This window comes from Schistocerca serialis, chromosome 10, assembly GCF_023864345.2.
Source record: "Schistocerca serialis cubense isolate TAMUIC-IGC-003099 chromosome 10, iqSchSeri2.2, whole genome shotgun sequence".
Classification (NCBI taxonomy): domain Eukaryota; kingdom Metazoa; phylum Arthropoda; class Insecta; order Orthoptera; family Acrididae; genus Schistocerca; species Schistocerca serialis.
The window spans coordinates 223,365,067-223,383,499 of NC_064647.1; the positions used below are offsets into that span (position 1 = coordinate 223,365,067).

At 41.3% G+C, this 18,433-nt stretch overlaps 1 protein-coding gene across 16 annotated transcripts in view; it reads left to right on the top strand.

Moving 5' to 3' along the window:
• LOC126424792 (uncharacterized) overlaps positions 1-18,433 on the top strand; it is a 322,429-nt gene that overhangs the window by 161,531 nt on the left and 142,465 nt on the right. Inside the window, exon 4 of one of the 16 annotated variants that reach the window (XM_050087569.1) lies at positions 8,026-8,153. The exons of the other annotated variants lie outside the window; for them this stretch is intronic. Coding sequence (XP_049943526.1) covers positions 8,026-8,153 — 128 coding nt within the window. The remainder of the gene's footprint in view (positions 1-8,025; positions 8,154-18,433) is intronic. 16 annotated transcript variants of the gene reach the window in all.

Here is an 18,433-nt window from a genome sequence, read left to right on the forward strand (position 1 = left end):
GGCCATTGGGATCCAGCACGGCGGTCCGCATTACCCTCCTGAACCCACAGATTCCATATTCTGCTAACAGTCATTGCATCTCGACCAACGCGACCAGCAATGTCGCGGTGCGATAAACCGCAATCGCAGTAGGCTACAATCCGATCTTTGTCGAAGTCGGAAACGTGATGGTACGCATTTCTCCTCCTAGCAAGAGGCATCACAATAACGTTTCACCAGGCAACACCGGTCAGCTGCTGTTTGTGTATGAGAAATCGGTTGGAAACTTTCCTCATGTCAGCACGTTGTAAGTGTCGCCACGGGCGCCAAACTTCTGTGAATACTCTGAAAAGCTTATCATTTGCATATCACAGCATCTTGCTCCTGTCGATTAAATTTCGCGTCTGTAGCACGTCATTTTCGTGGTGTAGCAATTTTAATTGGCACTAGTGTATATTCTTGAAGGGGAATGGCGGACCCATTTTCAAACAGGCCATGAGTTCGTTTGAGCCAAGCGTAGTTCCTTCCTTATACTGTGGTTGCGTTCTTTATTTTTGTTGGGGTTTGGGCTATTTGCCTTATATAAATTTTAGTTCGCGTTCTTTTGGCTGTGAGGTGGAATTTTGATCCATACTGGGGAAGAAATCTCCCTAAAAACTTGTTGGGTTATTTGCATATTTAACTATTATAAGTTAATCTTCTTGTAAATTTTGATCCCGTAATTCCTGCGGCATAACTTGTTCTTGCTGGATTCTCTCATAGTTGTGCAGTAGCACTTGGTGGGAACGAATATTTATGTTTTGGAAAATTAAGCTGCATCGGTGGTTGTTTTAACGAGTGCGTTGTTTTTTTTTTTTGATTCTGTTGTTAATCTAGATTCTCCTTATTTTGCTGTCACTTGTATCAGTCTCTCCTCTAGTGGCTGTACAAATGCTACAGGATATAGATCTCTTCTATTGGCTCTTGAACTAGTATTTATCGCTGTTCGTATCATTCTTTTATCTCTGTTAAATATTTTTGGTGTGTGAACATTTGAAAAAATGGGCTCCAAGCACTATGGGACTTAACATCTGAGGTCATCAGTCCCGTAGACGTAGAACTACTCAAACCTAACTAACCTAAGGACATCACACACATCCATGCCCGAGGCAGGATTAGAACCTGCGAGCGCAGCAGCAGCGCGGTTCCAGACTGTAGCGCCTGCAATCGCTCGGCCACAGCTGACGGCTTGAACGTTTGGTATCATCCATATTGGTACAGCATGTTCCAGGGTTGGTATTATAAAACTGCGGTAGGCATAAAGTTGATGTGGGGCTGTTGCTCCATTAAATTTTTTTTTATCAATTTTAAAAGTCCTAATCGTTTTCTTTCTTTCATTGTTGGTCTTGTAATAGCTTAGTCCAAGATGCTTTACGGTGTTTTTCGGTGCTACGGGCACTTTACAGCTTATTTGTCAGTGGTCCGTCACTTTATAAACTACATTTTCACCTCTAACTGGATTTTAAGTGCATATTTGACACGTACATGAGAGGTAACTATGAACCTCAGTATCTCGTAAACGGATGAAGAAATCAGTAAACTTTTTGGGGATCGGGATCTTAGGAATACATCGTAAGAATTTCAGCCATTTACTGTGAATGACCTTGGAATCCGCGGCTCGGTTTTGGTACGAAGGAATGGTAAAGAAAAAGGTTTCTTTGGGGGGATGGGGGATGGTTCCTAAGGAAACCCCCATGAACTAATGATGTTTCCAAAAGCCACTTAAGACTAACTATAGACATCAAACGCAAAAAGACTCAACTGAGTCGCTCCGTTTGCCTAAGCAGGAGGAAATTTGTAACAACGATACTTTGGCCCCATACTGTTGGATAGTGAGACTAATAAGCGCCTTCTGTGGGGTATACGAATGGTCCCTAGCCCAAGGACTATCCAAAACACTTGACCCTACATTTCTGTCACCAATAGAACCCGAGGTATAAGCCCCGGAAGAATCCCGTTTTTATGTGCGACGTTTTGCAACATATCAGGTAGGGCATGCTGCCCGCACGCATTCCAATACGGGAGACTATGGTGCTGCAGCTTATACCCAACGTAGCGCGGCTCCTATGGAGGTATATAAGCACCGACATGTAGGCAAGGGAGTTGGGGTGGATTGTTTTAGGGAAGGAGACCATGCAGCGAGGTCATCGGTCTCATCGGATTAGGGAAGGACGGGGAAGGAAGTCGGCCGTGCCCTTTGAAAGGAACGATCCCGGCATTTGCCTGGAGCGATTTAGGGAAATCACGGAAAACCTAAATCAGGATGACCGGACGCGGGATTGAACCGTCGTCCTCCCGAATGCGAGTCCAGTGTTCAACCACTGCGCCACCTCGCTCGGTAGTAGGCAAAGCATTATTATGGCATTCGCGTCTTTCCTCCATGCGTGTAGTAAATGCGGATACGTGAACTATGGCGACGTTATTACCAAATGCGTCCGGGCGGTACTAACGTGCTGTTATTCTTCTCTTGGATGCCGAAGGACAAATACCGAGAGACATCCATTGGAGAATGAGGAAAGTGTGCGGTTAAGGCGAAACGGCGGGGAAACTTCCACAGACAGTCCTACTGCTTCATGACAGCGCACGTCCCCATATCGCGAATGTCGTAGCGGAGAAGTTACGCCAGCTCAAGTGGCGTCGGTGGAATGATAGCATTATTGCTCACGGAGAGTTTTTCTGATTGGCACACCGATTCTCAACAGTAAGGCCCTCCGACTGTCCCCACTTATATCTTATGGCGAGCACGATGTTAACTGGTCACTGCTACGTTAGCAAGTTTGAGTAGGGGAACTGTACTTTTTCGTTAAGGATTCTGTGACTGGTGTTTGTTGACAGACAGATTTCAAATAACGTTAGTTTTATACCTTTACTCGCTCTATTGAACAGATCACTTTCAATATCTCCAGAACGATATTCATTGAGAGCATGTTCAACAAAGTTGGAACCTCTCTTTTTCAGTCTCCATACGTTTTCGTGTTAAGTGTAGCAGTTATATCCTTTTCTGACTGGTCTTCACATACATTGTCACAATAAAAGTAACGGGAAGTAGTATACATTCCACTTTTTTCTAAAGATTGAATCTCGTCTTTAATTGTTGGATGTGAGGTCCGCCAGTTACGCAAAACAATGTTTTTTATCAGTATCCAAACATGTTTCGGCACCACTGTGCCATCATCAGTGGCTTTTCGTTTTTATTTATTCTGCAATGTGAACATTTTTGTTAAATTATTATAAAATTATGTGCATCTTTAGTTCAAACAACATATCGTACCTTTTTGTAAATACCTTTACATTTGGTGTGCATGAATTTTCTGGATCACTTGTGTGTTAATTACTACACGTAGCTTGTCACCCACAACCAAAGGATGCTGATGAGAAAGTTTTCTGCTGGGTGTTAACCTATTTTCTAGAACGTAATTTAGTTTGTCGCGATGTTTTCGCGCCTATATTCGTTTTTACGTACGTTTGCGTGTGCCAAGCACTTCCATTCTTCGCATCATGCTGAGGTGTTGTGATGCATACGTCGCTATAACAAGTATTTTCCACAAATAGCGTAGTAAAACACTCTTCACTTCACCAAAACACAGTGTGATTGTGGTTTGTTGTGTGTCGCTGCCCAGTCAGTGTTCATTTGTTCACCAGAGAGTTCGGTGCCAAATTTGAATTTTGTTTGCATTTTATCTTCGTGCGCGTGCGTGTGCGTGTGTGTGTGTTTTCTGTGCGCTTTTTAGCTGTGTGTGCTCTCTTTTATATGGTATTCATTTTGTGTGTCAATGGTGCGTCTTTGCAGATTTTAGTGTATCAGTTTTTAGCGCGCGTGTGTGTGTCTGTGTGTGTAGATGTGTACCTGTGTGCGTGTGTGTGCGTGTGTGCGCGTGTGAGTATTTACAAAAAGAAACGATCTTTTGTTTGAACTAAAGATGCACATAATTTTATAATCATTTAACAAAAATGTTCACATTGAAGAATTAAAAAAACGGAAACCCACTGATGGTGGCACAGTGGCCCCGCAACATGTTTGGGTACTGAGAGAAAATGGTGTTTTGCATAACTGAACGACCTCACTTCCAACAATTTTAACTGCAAACACGGCCAATACAAGGAGCTGTAAATCATAATGGTGAATATCTCGTCTTCACCGTTGAACACAATGCTGAAAGGAGTACAATGGGTCGCACATGTATGTGGCACCAGAATAAGATAAGAATATTAATAAATTAAAATGAAACTAGTATACTATAAACGACGAATAGTGCGGATCACTGACTGTGCGCGACCGTAGAGCCAGAGATACTGTTTCTGGTCTGAGAATGTAATGCTGGAGAGAGCTGGGCGCACATTTGTAGGCAGCTGCGTGTGAGGGAAAGACGATGGAGTGGGCAGCTTCTGTGGTGTACTGTGTGAAGTCACCAAGAGTTTGATTAATGTAGGTATGTCGATATTGTTGAACATGGAAGCAGAAGTCTTGGTGTAACCAAGGAGATTCTCAATAATTACGATTTCTGTTTTTGCCAGAGCGTTAGTATAGGTGAGTTGGCTGACAATTTGTTATTGTTGAGTAACCCCACGATGCACGTAATCGGTTTTCACAGAAAGTGTACTTAGGTATTTCATTTTTGTAATGCTTTTAAGATTTGTTAACAGAGCTATGTGTAATTTGATGATTTGCATCTACGTTGGATTAATGAAGTTAGATAATACTTGCTGTTTAAATCTCATTGTTTGTGAATCAATTGTGAGTAATGTAACTTCAATTGTCAGATGTTTTTGAAAAGACAAACTTAATTTGCAATATAATTTTGCTGTATACAGTGAGTGCTAGTAATCCATCATATTCAGCAACGCCTCCCGGTCCAGGTCATATATTTTTCAAAGAATTTGGAATTTCTTAAATCTTCTAGTTTATGAGCCAAATGAATTTCATGTGCATTTCAAGTATTATGGCCAGCATTGCACACTGCTGAGCCTGTACTTAGTATATTTATATTTTTTTATGAGAGACCAGAATATACGCGTTCCACCGTTGCTGCTTTAGAGATAAGACAATTTAATTTAATTGTTACGTGTACAGGGACCAAAGTTATTGGTTTTTTAACAGGGCTTTAGCATTCAGTGGTAAAGGGGGTGAATGTATTTTGCAGTGACTGTTTCTTTATTGGTATTGAGAGTTGCATTACCCAATCGATTCGTGTTAAGTTTTGCTAACAATTACACAGACTAAGAACACTACGTGCACTTACAACACGCCACACGACAATTCGAGTTCAGTAGTCATTCCACAGATCAGACACTCATTCAACGTAATCGTAATCTTTCTCTTTCTTTTTATTAAAGAACGTCGCACTTGACGTCAGCCCTGCTAGTCGTTCGCTTTGTAAAGTCAGTGATATCAAAATAGTCAGATATATATATATATATATATATATATATATATATTATGTTCTCTCAACCACTCTACAGCGATAACAGTAGTTTGATCCTTTTTTAAAATTGTTTTTAGCGCAACGCGGTTTACTAATTTGTTCAAAATTTTTTCACAGTTCATCGGCATTCTTATGCTCCGCCTTGAGTTTTTCATTGAGTTGAGTGTTGAATTTTTGTATTTTTGTCTTTGGATTTCTACTCTGTATTTGATACGATGCCGCGCAAAAGTGTCAAGGTTCCGGCGTGTAATCTGACAGAGATATCGAAATAGAAGATTTTCCTATTATTGACAACATTGTTGAGAATGATAGTGACCACTCTGCGGTGCAACTGTTGCAAAGCATCACAGAAAACGTGAGTTCCGTTTCCCAAAATAATGGACATTTCCTGACACTATAATTTTACCCACTAATTTGACTAGCAATCAGACGATAGATTCCGGCACTGCGGACGCCGCTGATCTGCACATGGATGACGTGCTGAATTCAAAGCTTGATTGTTTACCGAATGAGGTCAAAATTTACCTATTTTTCACACAATTAACCAGATTGCCAGCAGTATGTCAGAGGAAACAACAGTGCAAAGCACTCAGTCTGTTCTTAAGAAATCCGTCAGCTTCCGTAAACGGTAATTGTGCAGATAATGCAAAAAACGAGACGTCCTTGGTTGTAGATGGTGTCTCCACACCAAAATGCACACCACATGCACTGACAACACGCAACACGACAATTCGAGTTCAGTACTTATTCTACAAATCAGACATTCATTCAACTTAATCGTGAAGTCTATTATATCATTTTTTTAAGGAGCGTTACAATATGGACATCTACATCTGTGTGATTCTTCTGCTATTCACAGTAAAGTGCCTGGAAGAGGGTTCAGTGAACCACCTTCAAGTTGTCGCTCTACCGTTCCACTCTCGAACGGCTCGCGGGAAAAACGGGCAACTAAATTTTTCTGTGCGAGTCCTGATTTCTCTTATTTTATCGTTATGATCATTTCTTCCTATGTAGGTTGGTGCCAACAGAATGTTTTCGCAATTGGAGGAGAAAACTGTTGGTTGAAATTTCGTGAGAAAATCCCGTCGCTACGAAAAACGCCTTTGTTTTAATGATTGCCACTCCAATTCACGTACCATGTCTGTTGCACTATCTACCATATTTCGCGATAATACAAAACGAGCTGCCCTTCTTTCTACTTTTTCGATGTCACCCGTCGGTCCCACCTGACGCGGATCCCACACCGCACTGCAGTACTCCAGAATAGGGCGGACAAGCGTGGTGTAAGCCGTCTCTTTAGTAGACCTGTTGCACCTTCTAAGTGTTCTGCCAATGAATCGCCGTCTTTGGTTTGCTTTACCCACAACAATATCCAAGTGATTGTTCCAGTTTAGGTTATTTGTAATTGTAATCCCTAATTATTTATTATTAATTACAGCCTTCAGATTTGTGTGACTTACCACGTAAACAAAATTTAGCTGATTTCTTTTAGTATTCATGTCAATTGCCACTTTTCGCTCCATACAAATATCTTACCTACATCGTTTTGCAATTCGTTTTGGTCAACTGACTACTTTAAAAGACGGTAAATGACAGCGTCATCTGCAAACAATCTAAGATGGCTACTCAGATTGTCTCCTATGTCGTTAATAGAGATCAGGAACAATAGAGCGCCTATAACACTTCTTTGGGAAAACTTCTGTTTTACTAGATGACTTTTCTTCTAGAACTGCGAACTGTGACCTTTCTGACAGGAAATCACGAATCCAGTCGCACAGTTGAGGCGATACTCCGTAGGCACGCAGTTTGGGTAGGAGACGCTTGTGAGGAACGGTATCGAAAGCCTTCTGGAAATCTAAAAACATGGAATCAATTTGACATCCCCTGTCGATAGCACTCATTACTTCTTGGGTATAAAGAGCTAGTTGTGTTTCACAAGAACGATATTTTCTTAATCCTTGCTATTTGTCAACAAATCGTTTTCTTCGGGGTATTTCTTAATGTACGAATACAGTGTACGTTCCAAACCCTACTGAAAAAAACATTAAGTGATATGGGCCTGTAATTCAGCGGATTACTCCTACTTCCCTTTTTGAGTATTGGTGTGACTTGAGCAATTTTCCACTCTTTAGGTACGGATCTTTCTGAGGGCTAGTGGTTGTATATAATTGCTAAATATGGAGCTACAGTATTCTAAGTTTTTTTTTTTTTTTTGATAAAGTTGGTGTATATTTCCTGTATTTTGCTTTGCTGACAAGTACCACTGCAATTTTGCCTACATGTAGCATACAAACTGGTGAAACCAGGAAGTGAAAGCTGTGTTTCTGACAGAATTTTCCACTCTTTAGGTACAGATCTTTCTGTGAGTGAGTGGTCGTATAAATTGATAAATATGGAGCTACGGTATTCTTTTTTTTTTATAAATTTGGTGTATATTTCAGCGATTTTGGCTTGCTGACAAGTACCACGACAGTTTTGCCTACATGTAACATATAAACAGGTGAAGCCAGGAAGCGAAAGCTGTGTTTCTGACAGAAGCCTGTTCAGCTGAGTAGTTCATTAGAATGTCGTCTGTCTTCTCCAGAACTGGAGGCCGAGGTGCCCGCCTACCTGAAACACGTCTCCAGCTACTCGCGGGATGTTGCGCAGTTGCTCTCACATGGTGTGAGGCACATATCAGCAGCTTTAGTTCCATTCGCATTCGAGATCATGGTAAGTGACGTTTTTCATCCTCAGTTTGTTACACGTAAGATGAGTGAGGAAGTGACACACACAGCCGCGCGTAAGTGGTCAGTTCTGAGAGTCTGCTTACTATATATCTGATTCACACTGTCGTTATCTTTGCCTGTCCGATTGTGACGTTAATCATCTGTAAGAGTTCTGACTCTCCCGTATGTCTACGATACTTGTAGCGTTTTTAGAGAGAGAGAATGCAAGCTGGAAACGGATAAGGACGGTGAAAAAATTCAACCCTTTCGTCTTCCTCGTAATGTGTTAGCAGTCTGCTGAGTCAGAAACTGAATTACTAGTGCAGAATTCACGAAGAATATAATAATTCCAATCCTAAAGAAAGCAGGTATTGCAGATGTGAAAATTACCGAACTATCGGTTTAATAAGCCACGGCTGCAAAATACTAACACGAAGTCTTTACAGAAAAACGGAAAAACTGATAGAAGCCGAATTCTGGGAAGATCAGTTTGGATTCCGTACAAATGTTGGAACACGTGACGCAATGCTGACCCTACGAATTATCTTAGAAAATTGATTAAGGAAAGGCAAACCTAAGTTTCTAGCATTTGTAGACTTAGAGAAAGCTTTTGACAATGTTAACTAGAATACTCTCTTTCAAAAGGGTAAAATACAGGAAGCGAAAGGCTATTGAAAATTTGTGCAGAAACCACATGGCACTTATAAGAGTCGAGGGGCATGAAAGGGAAGCCGTGGTTAGGAAGGGAGTGAGACAGGGTTGTAGCCTATCCCCGATGTTATTCAATCTGTATATTGAGCAAGCAGTAAAGGAAACAAAAGAAAAGTTCGGAGTAGGTATTAAAATCCATGGAGAAGAAATAAAAAGATTGACGTACGCCGATGACATTGTAATACTGTCAGAGACATACTTGGAAGAGCAGTTCAACGGAATGGATAGTGTCTTAAAAGGAGGATATAAGATGAACATCAATAAAAACGAAACGAGGATAATGGAATGTAGTCGAATTAAACCGGGTGATGCTGCGGGAATTACATTAGGAAATGAGACACTTAAAGGAGTAAATGAGTTTTGTTATTTGGGAGCAAAATAACTGATCATGGTCGAAGTAGAGAGGATATAAAATGTAGACTAGCAATGGCAAGGGAGGCTTTTCTGAAGAAGAGAAATTTGTTAACATCGAGTATAGATTTAAGTGTCAGGAAGTCGCTTCTGAAAGTATTTGTATGGAATGTAGCCACGTATGGAAGTGAAACATGGACGATAAATAGTTTGGACTAGAAGAGAATAGAAGCTTTTGAAGTGTGGTGCTACAGAACAATGTTGAAGATGAGATGGGTAGATCACATAACTAATGAGGAGGTATTGAATAGAATTGGGGAGAAGAGGAGTTTGTGGCAAAACTTGACTAGAAGAAGGGATCGGTTGGTAGGCCATATTCTGAGGCATCAAGGGATCACCAATTTAGTATTGGAGGGCAGTGTGGGGAGGGTAAAAATCGTAGAGGGAGACCAAGAGACGAATACACTAAACAGATTCAGAAGGATGTAGGGTGCAGTAGGGACTGGAAGATGAAGAAACTTGGACAGGATACAGTAGCATGGAGAGCTGCATCAAACCAGGCTCTGGACTGAAGACCACACACACATATAAAAAAAAAAGAAGCAAAAGGTAAGCCCGAAGCCTAATGTCTCTGTGCTTTCTAAAACACATTAAATAATTCACCAGTTTCTTTATGAATAGCATATGTCGGATATTAACAAAGATGTAGATGAATAAATATGTTTATAAGCGCGCTGCAAACATTTTTTCGTGTAACTGTGGAGTACTTATGGTCTGACGCCATCGATAGTAATCAGCCACTTTGACCTCCAATAACTCATGTACTATTTACGTTACATGCCTGTAATTCGTACCAATTTAGGTTTACACTAATAGCTTTCTAAAGACATGGCGATCGAGAAAATCGTATGAAGCTTTTATACTTTGGAAATTCGTTGCTGGGTGTTACTTGTATAATTGAGCGTCAGATACTAAACTTTAAACTAACAAAGATATTGAAAAACTGATTACAACATCAGAATCTTAGCGCAAGTAATGGTAATCTACGTGTTTCTTTTTGAGAAATCATAGTTCATCTGGCTACTATTAATTTCTGTACGACCTGTGAAATGTCTGCCATTAAGGTTTCACAAAGTCCGCCATCTTTGGCACTCGAGGGCGCCACAACCCGCCCGTTACCTCACTACTTCTCGGGCTTGGACCGTTCAAAGTTTCTATTTTGCTTTTTATTTCACTGTACAGTACACCTTCTTTCTGTTTTCGCGCTTGATCTATGTTCAGCTTTTGACAGTCTGTACACTGGGCCCCCTTACCACTAAATCTGAGGGGGATGCGATGGGGAGTTTCCCATGTAAGAAGCAACGCGAACCATATGATAATTAGTTGCTCTTCCGCGGTGCACGTAATACTGAGGGAAACAATTGTTTCACACCGACCACGCACGCAGTACACCCTCATTCCCGTGGCACGACAAACACACTCTCGTTCTCAGTCCGGACTCTTTGTTGATGTTTTTTCTCTGTCGATCTATCGGTATGTTTCTATAGCTCAACATATCTCGCTTAAAATTACACTTTCAAAACTTGACGAATACATCGATTTACATTGTAACACAAAATTGCAACCTCACATTATTCTGTTCAAGGGAAAAATTTTAAATAACGTGTTAATAAACGTGCGAGTACACAGCACCAGAAAAAATGAAAATAGGAATTACATTCATGACGACTACATCTCCACCCAATGTTTGAAAGCATGTATCCAGCCTCGCTTATCCGCAGAACAAACAGGTTATATTCAAGGAAAAGGAACTCGTGAACAGTTTCTCAACGTACGACAAGGAATCGAGGAATTGCGACACCTTTGTGTTCTTGTCTTGTCTGCTTCCGTGACTATAGGAAAGTCTTTGACTGCATTGTCTGGGAAAAGTTGTGACAGGTACTTCAGAGTTTGGTGTCTCACCGCACTTGACAGTACTGATCAGAAGTTCACGCAATAATCACCTCGCAGCTTCGAAGACAAGTGCCGGTACTCCGATTTCTTCAGCGTATCAAAAAGAGTCAGAGAGGGTTGAGTTCTATGCCCCCAACTGTATAATATTTATACAGAAAATTTTATTAGGAATGCTGGTGATGGCTGGACTAAAGCCATCTCAATTGGTGGAAGCTCCGATTTTCTGTGGACACCGTAACTGTGCACAGCAGCGAAAATGAATTTGCTGAGCTGTTAACAACAGTAAAAGACATTAGTCCATCATATGGGTTGGACCTCAATCTCAACAAGTCGAAACGCATAATAAGTGACCGATTAGTATAGGTCGAGCTCACAGGTCTTTTACCTATCTTGGGTCAAACATCTGTGACACGGCAAGGTGTGAAGATGAGATAAGAAGAGGGATCACACTAGAGCGAGTGACTACGAAGGAAATCACCATGATATCGCACAACAGAGCAATAACGACTACCTCAGACTTGCGACTTGTTGGAACACTGAGAGTTTTAGTTTTATGGTTGCCAGTAGGGTTGTTGACAGAATATCGATAAGCCCAAATATCGATATAGTTTATGAAGTTTATGAAATGTTTCGATATATATCGCCGAAATATCTTTCCAAGGTTTATCGATATAGAAATGACAATATGGAGTGGCGATATTTTTATTTATATTAGACTTTTTTGCAGTTTGCTACACCACGAAGAAATGCTGATGATAAATAGGTATTCATTGGACAAATATATTATACTAGAACTGACATGTGGTTACATTTTCACGCGATTTGAGTGCATAGGTCCTGAGAAATCAGTACCCAGAACAACCACCTCCGACCGTAATAACGGCCTTGATACGCCTGGGCATTGACTCAAACAGAGCTTGGATGGCGTGTACAGGTACAGCTGCCCATGCAGCTTCAACACGATACCACAGTTCATCAAGAATAGTGACTGGCGTATTGTGACGAGCCAGTTGCTCGGCCAAGTGGTGAGGGATCTGGAGAATGTGCTATCCAGGGTAGAAGTCGAAAATTTATGTATCCAGAAAGGTCGATACAGGACCTGCAACATGCGGCCATTCATTATCCTGCTGAAATCGAATGGTGGAGCCACGGGTAGTAACACATCTGAAATGTAACGTCCACTGTTCAAAGTGCCGTCAATGCGAACAAGAGGTGACCCAGACATGTAACCAGTGGCACCCTATACCATCACGCCGGGTGATACACCAGTATGGCGATGACGAATACATGCTTCCAATGTGCGTTCACCGCGATGTCGCCAAACACGGATGTGACCATCACGATGCTGTAAACAGCAGGTGGTTGTTGTCTTACAAACGTCCCCATCTGTTGACTCAGGGATCAAGACGTGGCTGCACGATCCGGTACAGCCATGCGGCTAAGATGCCTGTCATATCGACTGCTAGTGATACGAGGCCGTTTGGATCCAGCACGGCGTTCCGTATTACCCTCCTGAACCCACCGATTCCACATTCTGCTAACAGTCATTGGATCTCGACCAACGCGAGCAGCAATATCGTTATACTATAAACAGCAATCGCGAAAGGCTACAATCCGACCTTTATCAAAGTCGGAAACGAGATGGTACGCATTTCTCCTCCTTACACGAGGCATCACGACAACGTTTCACCAGGCAACGCCGGTCAACTGCTTTTCTGTTTGAGAAATCGGTTGGAAACTTCCCTCATGTCAGCACGTTGTAAGTGTCGCCACCGGCGCCAACCTTGTGTGATTGTTCTGAAAAGCTAATCATTTGCATCTCACAGCATCTTCTTCCTGTCGGTTAAATTTCGCCTCTGTAGCACGTCTTCTTCCTGGTGTAACAATTTTAATGGCCAGTAGTGAATGAAGCTGTTGTTTCGAAATTGTAGTAAAACATAATTTTACTTTCACTATGTGGAGTCTTACTACTTTACGAGCTCCGATCACGTCCAGTATTTCTCTTTGACTCCGTTCACGGAAGTATAGGTGGTACAAAGAAGAAGTCAGAATGCACTAGGTGATGGTTGTGTCAATTAAACAACAAGATTCCCGATTCTGAGAAATAGCACATCAGCTGTGTGCTATTTCTTTACATCGGCATTATTAAAAACAGTTTCTGAAAAAGATGACCACAATGTAAATGACGCTATTGGACGGAGACGTGTGAGGGGGTATGCTGACGTATTGGGGGCTTGGCGGTGTGAACAGAAACTGCAACGGTTATCTTCACCACTCAAAGTTGACTATACGACTGCTAGTTCACTGGCGTTTGCAGAACTGGAAAAAAAAACAGGGAAGTCGACAATAAGTGTTCCAGACAAATTCTGTATGTAATGACTCATGGGACACATTTTATTGCCGGCCGCGGTGGTCTTGCGGCTCTAGGCGCGCAGTCCGGGGCCGTGCGACTGCTACGGTCGCAGGTTCGAATCCTGCCTCGGGGATGGATGTGTGTGATGTCCTTAGGTTAGTTAGGTTTAAGTAGTTCTAAGTTATAGGGGACTTATGACCACAGCAGTTGAGTCCCATAGTGCTCAGAGTCTTTTGAACCATTTTTGACACATTTTATTGCGCCGCTTACATGCAGTTACCATTGTTAGGAAAAATGGTTATCACCAAGCGTGAACGTGCATCGTTTTCTTTTTAATTCTTGATATAAGGGTGATAAGCTGGTAGCTAGCTTGTTGATGTACAGAATATAAAATAATAACTCAATACTTAATTATACAGATCTAAAACCGGCAGTATTTTTACAATGTGAACCCGATATATTTATAGGCCCGTCCGTTTTCTGACGATATATCGACACATTTTTCGATAAGTCTGTGGCCTGTAACGATATCTTTTTAATATCAATATACTGGCTTTCCTATATTTTTGAAAATGTCAACACTCCTTGTTGCGAGACACGGACTCTTAAAGCCAAACAGTTGTAACGTTGATGCATTAATTTGTTCTGAAAGCGGTGCTGATATTCAAGACAATAAAAGCGGGTTAAAAGCTGTGAGCTATCTGGGGAAGTTAACCTTGCATTACTGAACAACTGTTTCACCAGGTATGCAGTCTAGCTTACCAAATTCCCAACCAGTTTAACATTAATTATAATCTTTTAGTAGTCATCTCTCGATAACCGGTGATATATATATATATATGTATATATATATATATATATATATATATATATATATATATATATATATATATAAAGACAATTTAAATAAAAAGTAGTAAATCAGTTTATATTTGGACATTTATTTTAACATTGATCATTGTTCCGTTAAAATTTCAGCAAATTAAACTTGATTCATAACTAAACTGGTGCCTTATTTAGGATTGTGAAAATGTGAGTTTGTAATCTTACGGAACACATCAAATATGGAACCAAGATTGGGAGACTGCATACAACACTGCATTCATAAAGTAACACACGAAGAATGTTGAAACATATGCAAGAGGAAATTAACCACAACCAACCGATTCAATTTTCACCCAAAGAAGTTACATTCATAGCGCAATCCTGTCTGTCATGAAATTACCACACACTGGTATACTAAATTCATACTAACTCTCTGTGAAATCTTCCCGAAAAGAATATCTGAGGGCTACTTTGATAATTACACTACATGCTTCACGTGGTCAACTTGGTTTACACAAAGAGTGTAACTCCACAATAATTTTTATAATTAAAATAAATTACATCGAAACACAAATCACAAAAGAAAAACCTCGAACTGGTTACTGTCGTCTTACTATTAACCTGATGGGTCAAACAACAGTACAAGCACGTGGTACTGGTCTCACAAAGTACACCCCACGTGGGTTGAACATAAAGAAAAGTTGCTATATTGAAAAATATTGTCAAGACAAGATGTTATAATCTCACGCACTTTCGCATTTAAGATTGATGACCTTAGTGATAGTTATGGATCATCCACACGTGATTCCACTTTACTCACAAAGTAGTGACAAAGCAACTACTGGAAGACATTCTGAACTTCACACTCGAACTACACTGCATTGCAATTTAAGATAACATCAGATATTTTAGATATAAACCTGAAATAAAGGTGATTAAATTTACAGTTATGCTGAATTTAAGAAATCCATTGTCCTACGGACTTAGCAGAGACGCGTTTAGCTGGAGATCTTACCACTTCAGACGCTCGCCGTAGACCGACTGGCCTGGGCGCCTACCGAGGGTGCTTAACAAATACAAACGGAAGTGACCAGAGAGGCAGCTTCCTATGCCAACATGACAAGGGACGGACAGGACCATACTAAGAATAGAAACCTCTTTGCTTTTGGAAAGCGTAGCTACCTGTTCCGACGTTAGTCCTACTGTTATCTAGCAGACAGGCTTGTCTGCTACCATCAAGCATACAACTAGAAATACGTTTGCTCATTCACCCTTTCACACAGAAGGGAAGGGGGATGACAGTATCTTATCATATACAACATATAAAAGAAAGTGGATGTAGGTTCCGTATGAGACTGTGTGACATGAATTACGTATAAACTGTGTTTTAATGTGTAGTGGTGTGACAGATCGTTGTTGATTATGTGTAAAAGTAACACGTTCCACTGCTCAGTCTCCTCCCAGATAGCCAGAAACACCACAGTAAGTTTAGAAGTGGAATTTATGCCGTAAATGACAACAGTTTTAAAAAATTAACGAAAAAGGAATCCAACAGAGACCTTTCACAGTGCATCGAAGCATTTGAGCTTTGGAGCTGGCGCGTGATGCTGCACGTAAAACAGGCCGAAAGAAGAACAAATGCGTCCATTATTGACCAACTTAGTATCTGCAGGCGCCTTTTTCTCGTGTCAACCAAAATATTCTCCATTTCTATGGCCATATTGTGAGAAGAGGTGGAGAAAATCTCGAGAAAATACATCTACATCTACATCTACATTGATACTCCGCAAGCCACCAAACGGTGTTTGGCGGAGGGCACTTTACGTGCCACTGTCATTACCTCCCTTTCCTGTTCCAGTCGCGTATGGTTCGCGGGAAGAACGACTGTCTGAAAGCCTCCGTGCGCGCTCTAATCTCTCTAATTTTACATTCGTGATCTCCTCGGGAGGTATAAGTAGGGGGAAGCAATATATTCGATACCTCATCCAGAAACGCACCCTCTCGAAACCTGGCGAGCAAGCTACACCGCGATGCAGAGAGCCTCTCTTGCAGAGTCTGCCACTTGAGTTTATTAAACATCTCCGTAACGCTATCACGGTTACCAAATAACCCGGTGACGAAACGCGCCGCTCTTCTTTGGATCTTCTCTATCTCCTCCGTCAACCCGACCTGGTACGGATCCCACACTGATGAGCAATACTCAAGTATAGGTCGAACGAGTGTTTTGTAAGCCACCTCCTTTGTTGATGGACTACATTTTCTAAGCACTCTCCCAATGAATCTCAACCTGGTACCCGCCTTACCAACAATTAATTTTATATGATCATTCCACTTCAAATCGTTCCGTACGCACGCTCCCAGATATTTTACAGAAGTAACTGCTACCAGTGTTTGTTCCGCTATCATATAATCATACAATAAAGGATCCTTCTTTCTATGTATTCGCAATACATTACATTTGTCTATGTTAAGGGTCAGTTGCCACTCCCTGCACCAAGTGCCTATCCGCTGCAGATCTTCCTGTATTTCGCTACAATTTTCTAATGCAGCAACTTCTCTGTATACTACAGCATCATCCGCGAAAAGCCGCATGGAACTTCCGACACTATCTACCAAGTCATTCATATATATTGTGAAAAGCAATGGTCCCATAACACTCCCCTGTGGCACGCCAGAGGTTACTTTAACGTCTGTAGACGTCTCTCCATTGATAACAACATGCTGTGTTCTGTTTGCTAAAAACTCTTCAATCCAGCCACACAGCTGGTCTGATATTCCGTAGGCTCTTACTTTGTTTATCAGGCGACAGTGCGGAACTGTATCGAACGCCTTCCGGAAGTCAAGAAAAATAGCATCTACCTGGGAGCCTGTATCTAATATTTTCTGGGTCTCATGAACAAATAAGGCGAGTTGGGTCTCACACGATCGCTGTTTCCGGAATCCATGTTGATTCCTACATAGTAGATTCTGGGTTTCCAGAAATGACATGATACGCGAGCAAAAAACATGTTCTAAAATTCTACAAGAGATCGACGTAAGAGATATAGGTCTATAGTTTTGCGCATCTGCTCGACGACCCTTCTTGAAGACTGGGACTATCTGTGCTCTTTTCCAATCAATTGGAACCCTCCGTTCCTCTAGAGACTTGCGGTACACGGCTGTTAGAAGGGGGGCAAATTCTTTCGCGTACTCTGTGTAGAATCGAATTGGTATCCCGTCAGGTCCAGTGGACTTTCCTCTATTGAGTGATTCCAGTTGCTTTTCTATTCCTTGGACACTTATTTCGATGTCAGCCATTTTTTCGTTTGTGCGAGGATTTAGAGAAGGAACTGCAGTGCGGTCTTCCTCTGTGAAACAGCTTTGGAAAAAGGTGTTTAGTATTTCAGCTTTACGCGTGTCATCCTCTGTTTCAATGCCATCATCATCCCGTAGTGTCTGGATATGCTGTTTCGAGCCACTTACTGATTTAACGTAAGACCAGAACTTCCTAGGATTTTCTGTCAAGTCGGTACATAGAATTTTACTTTCGAATTCAATGAACGCTTCACGCATAGCCCTCCTTACGCTAACTTTGACATCGTTTAGCTTCTGTTTGTCTGAGAGGTTTTGGCTGCGTTTAAACTTGGAGTGGAGCTCTCTTTGCTTTCGCAGTAGTTTCCTAACTTTGTTGTTGTACCACGGTGGGTTTTTCCCGTCCCTCACAGTTTTACTCGGCACGTACCTGTCTAAAACGCATTTTACGATTGCCTTGAACTTTTTCCATAAACACTCAACATTGTCAGTGTCGGAACAGAAATTTTCGTTTTGATCTGTTAGGTAGTCTGAAATCTGCCTTCTATTACTCTTGCTAAACAGATAAACCTTCCTCCCTTTTTTTATATTCCTATTAACTTCCATATTCAGGGATGCTGCAACGGCCTTATGATAACTGATTCCCTGTTCTGTACATACAGAGTCGAAAAGTTCGGGTCTGTTTGTTATCAGTAGGTCCAAGATGTTATCTCCACGAGTCGGTTCTCTGTTTAATTGCTCGAGGTAATTTTCGGATAGTGCACTCAGTATAATGTCACTCGATGCTCTGTCCCTACCAC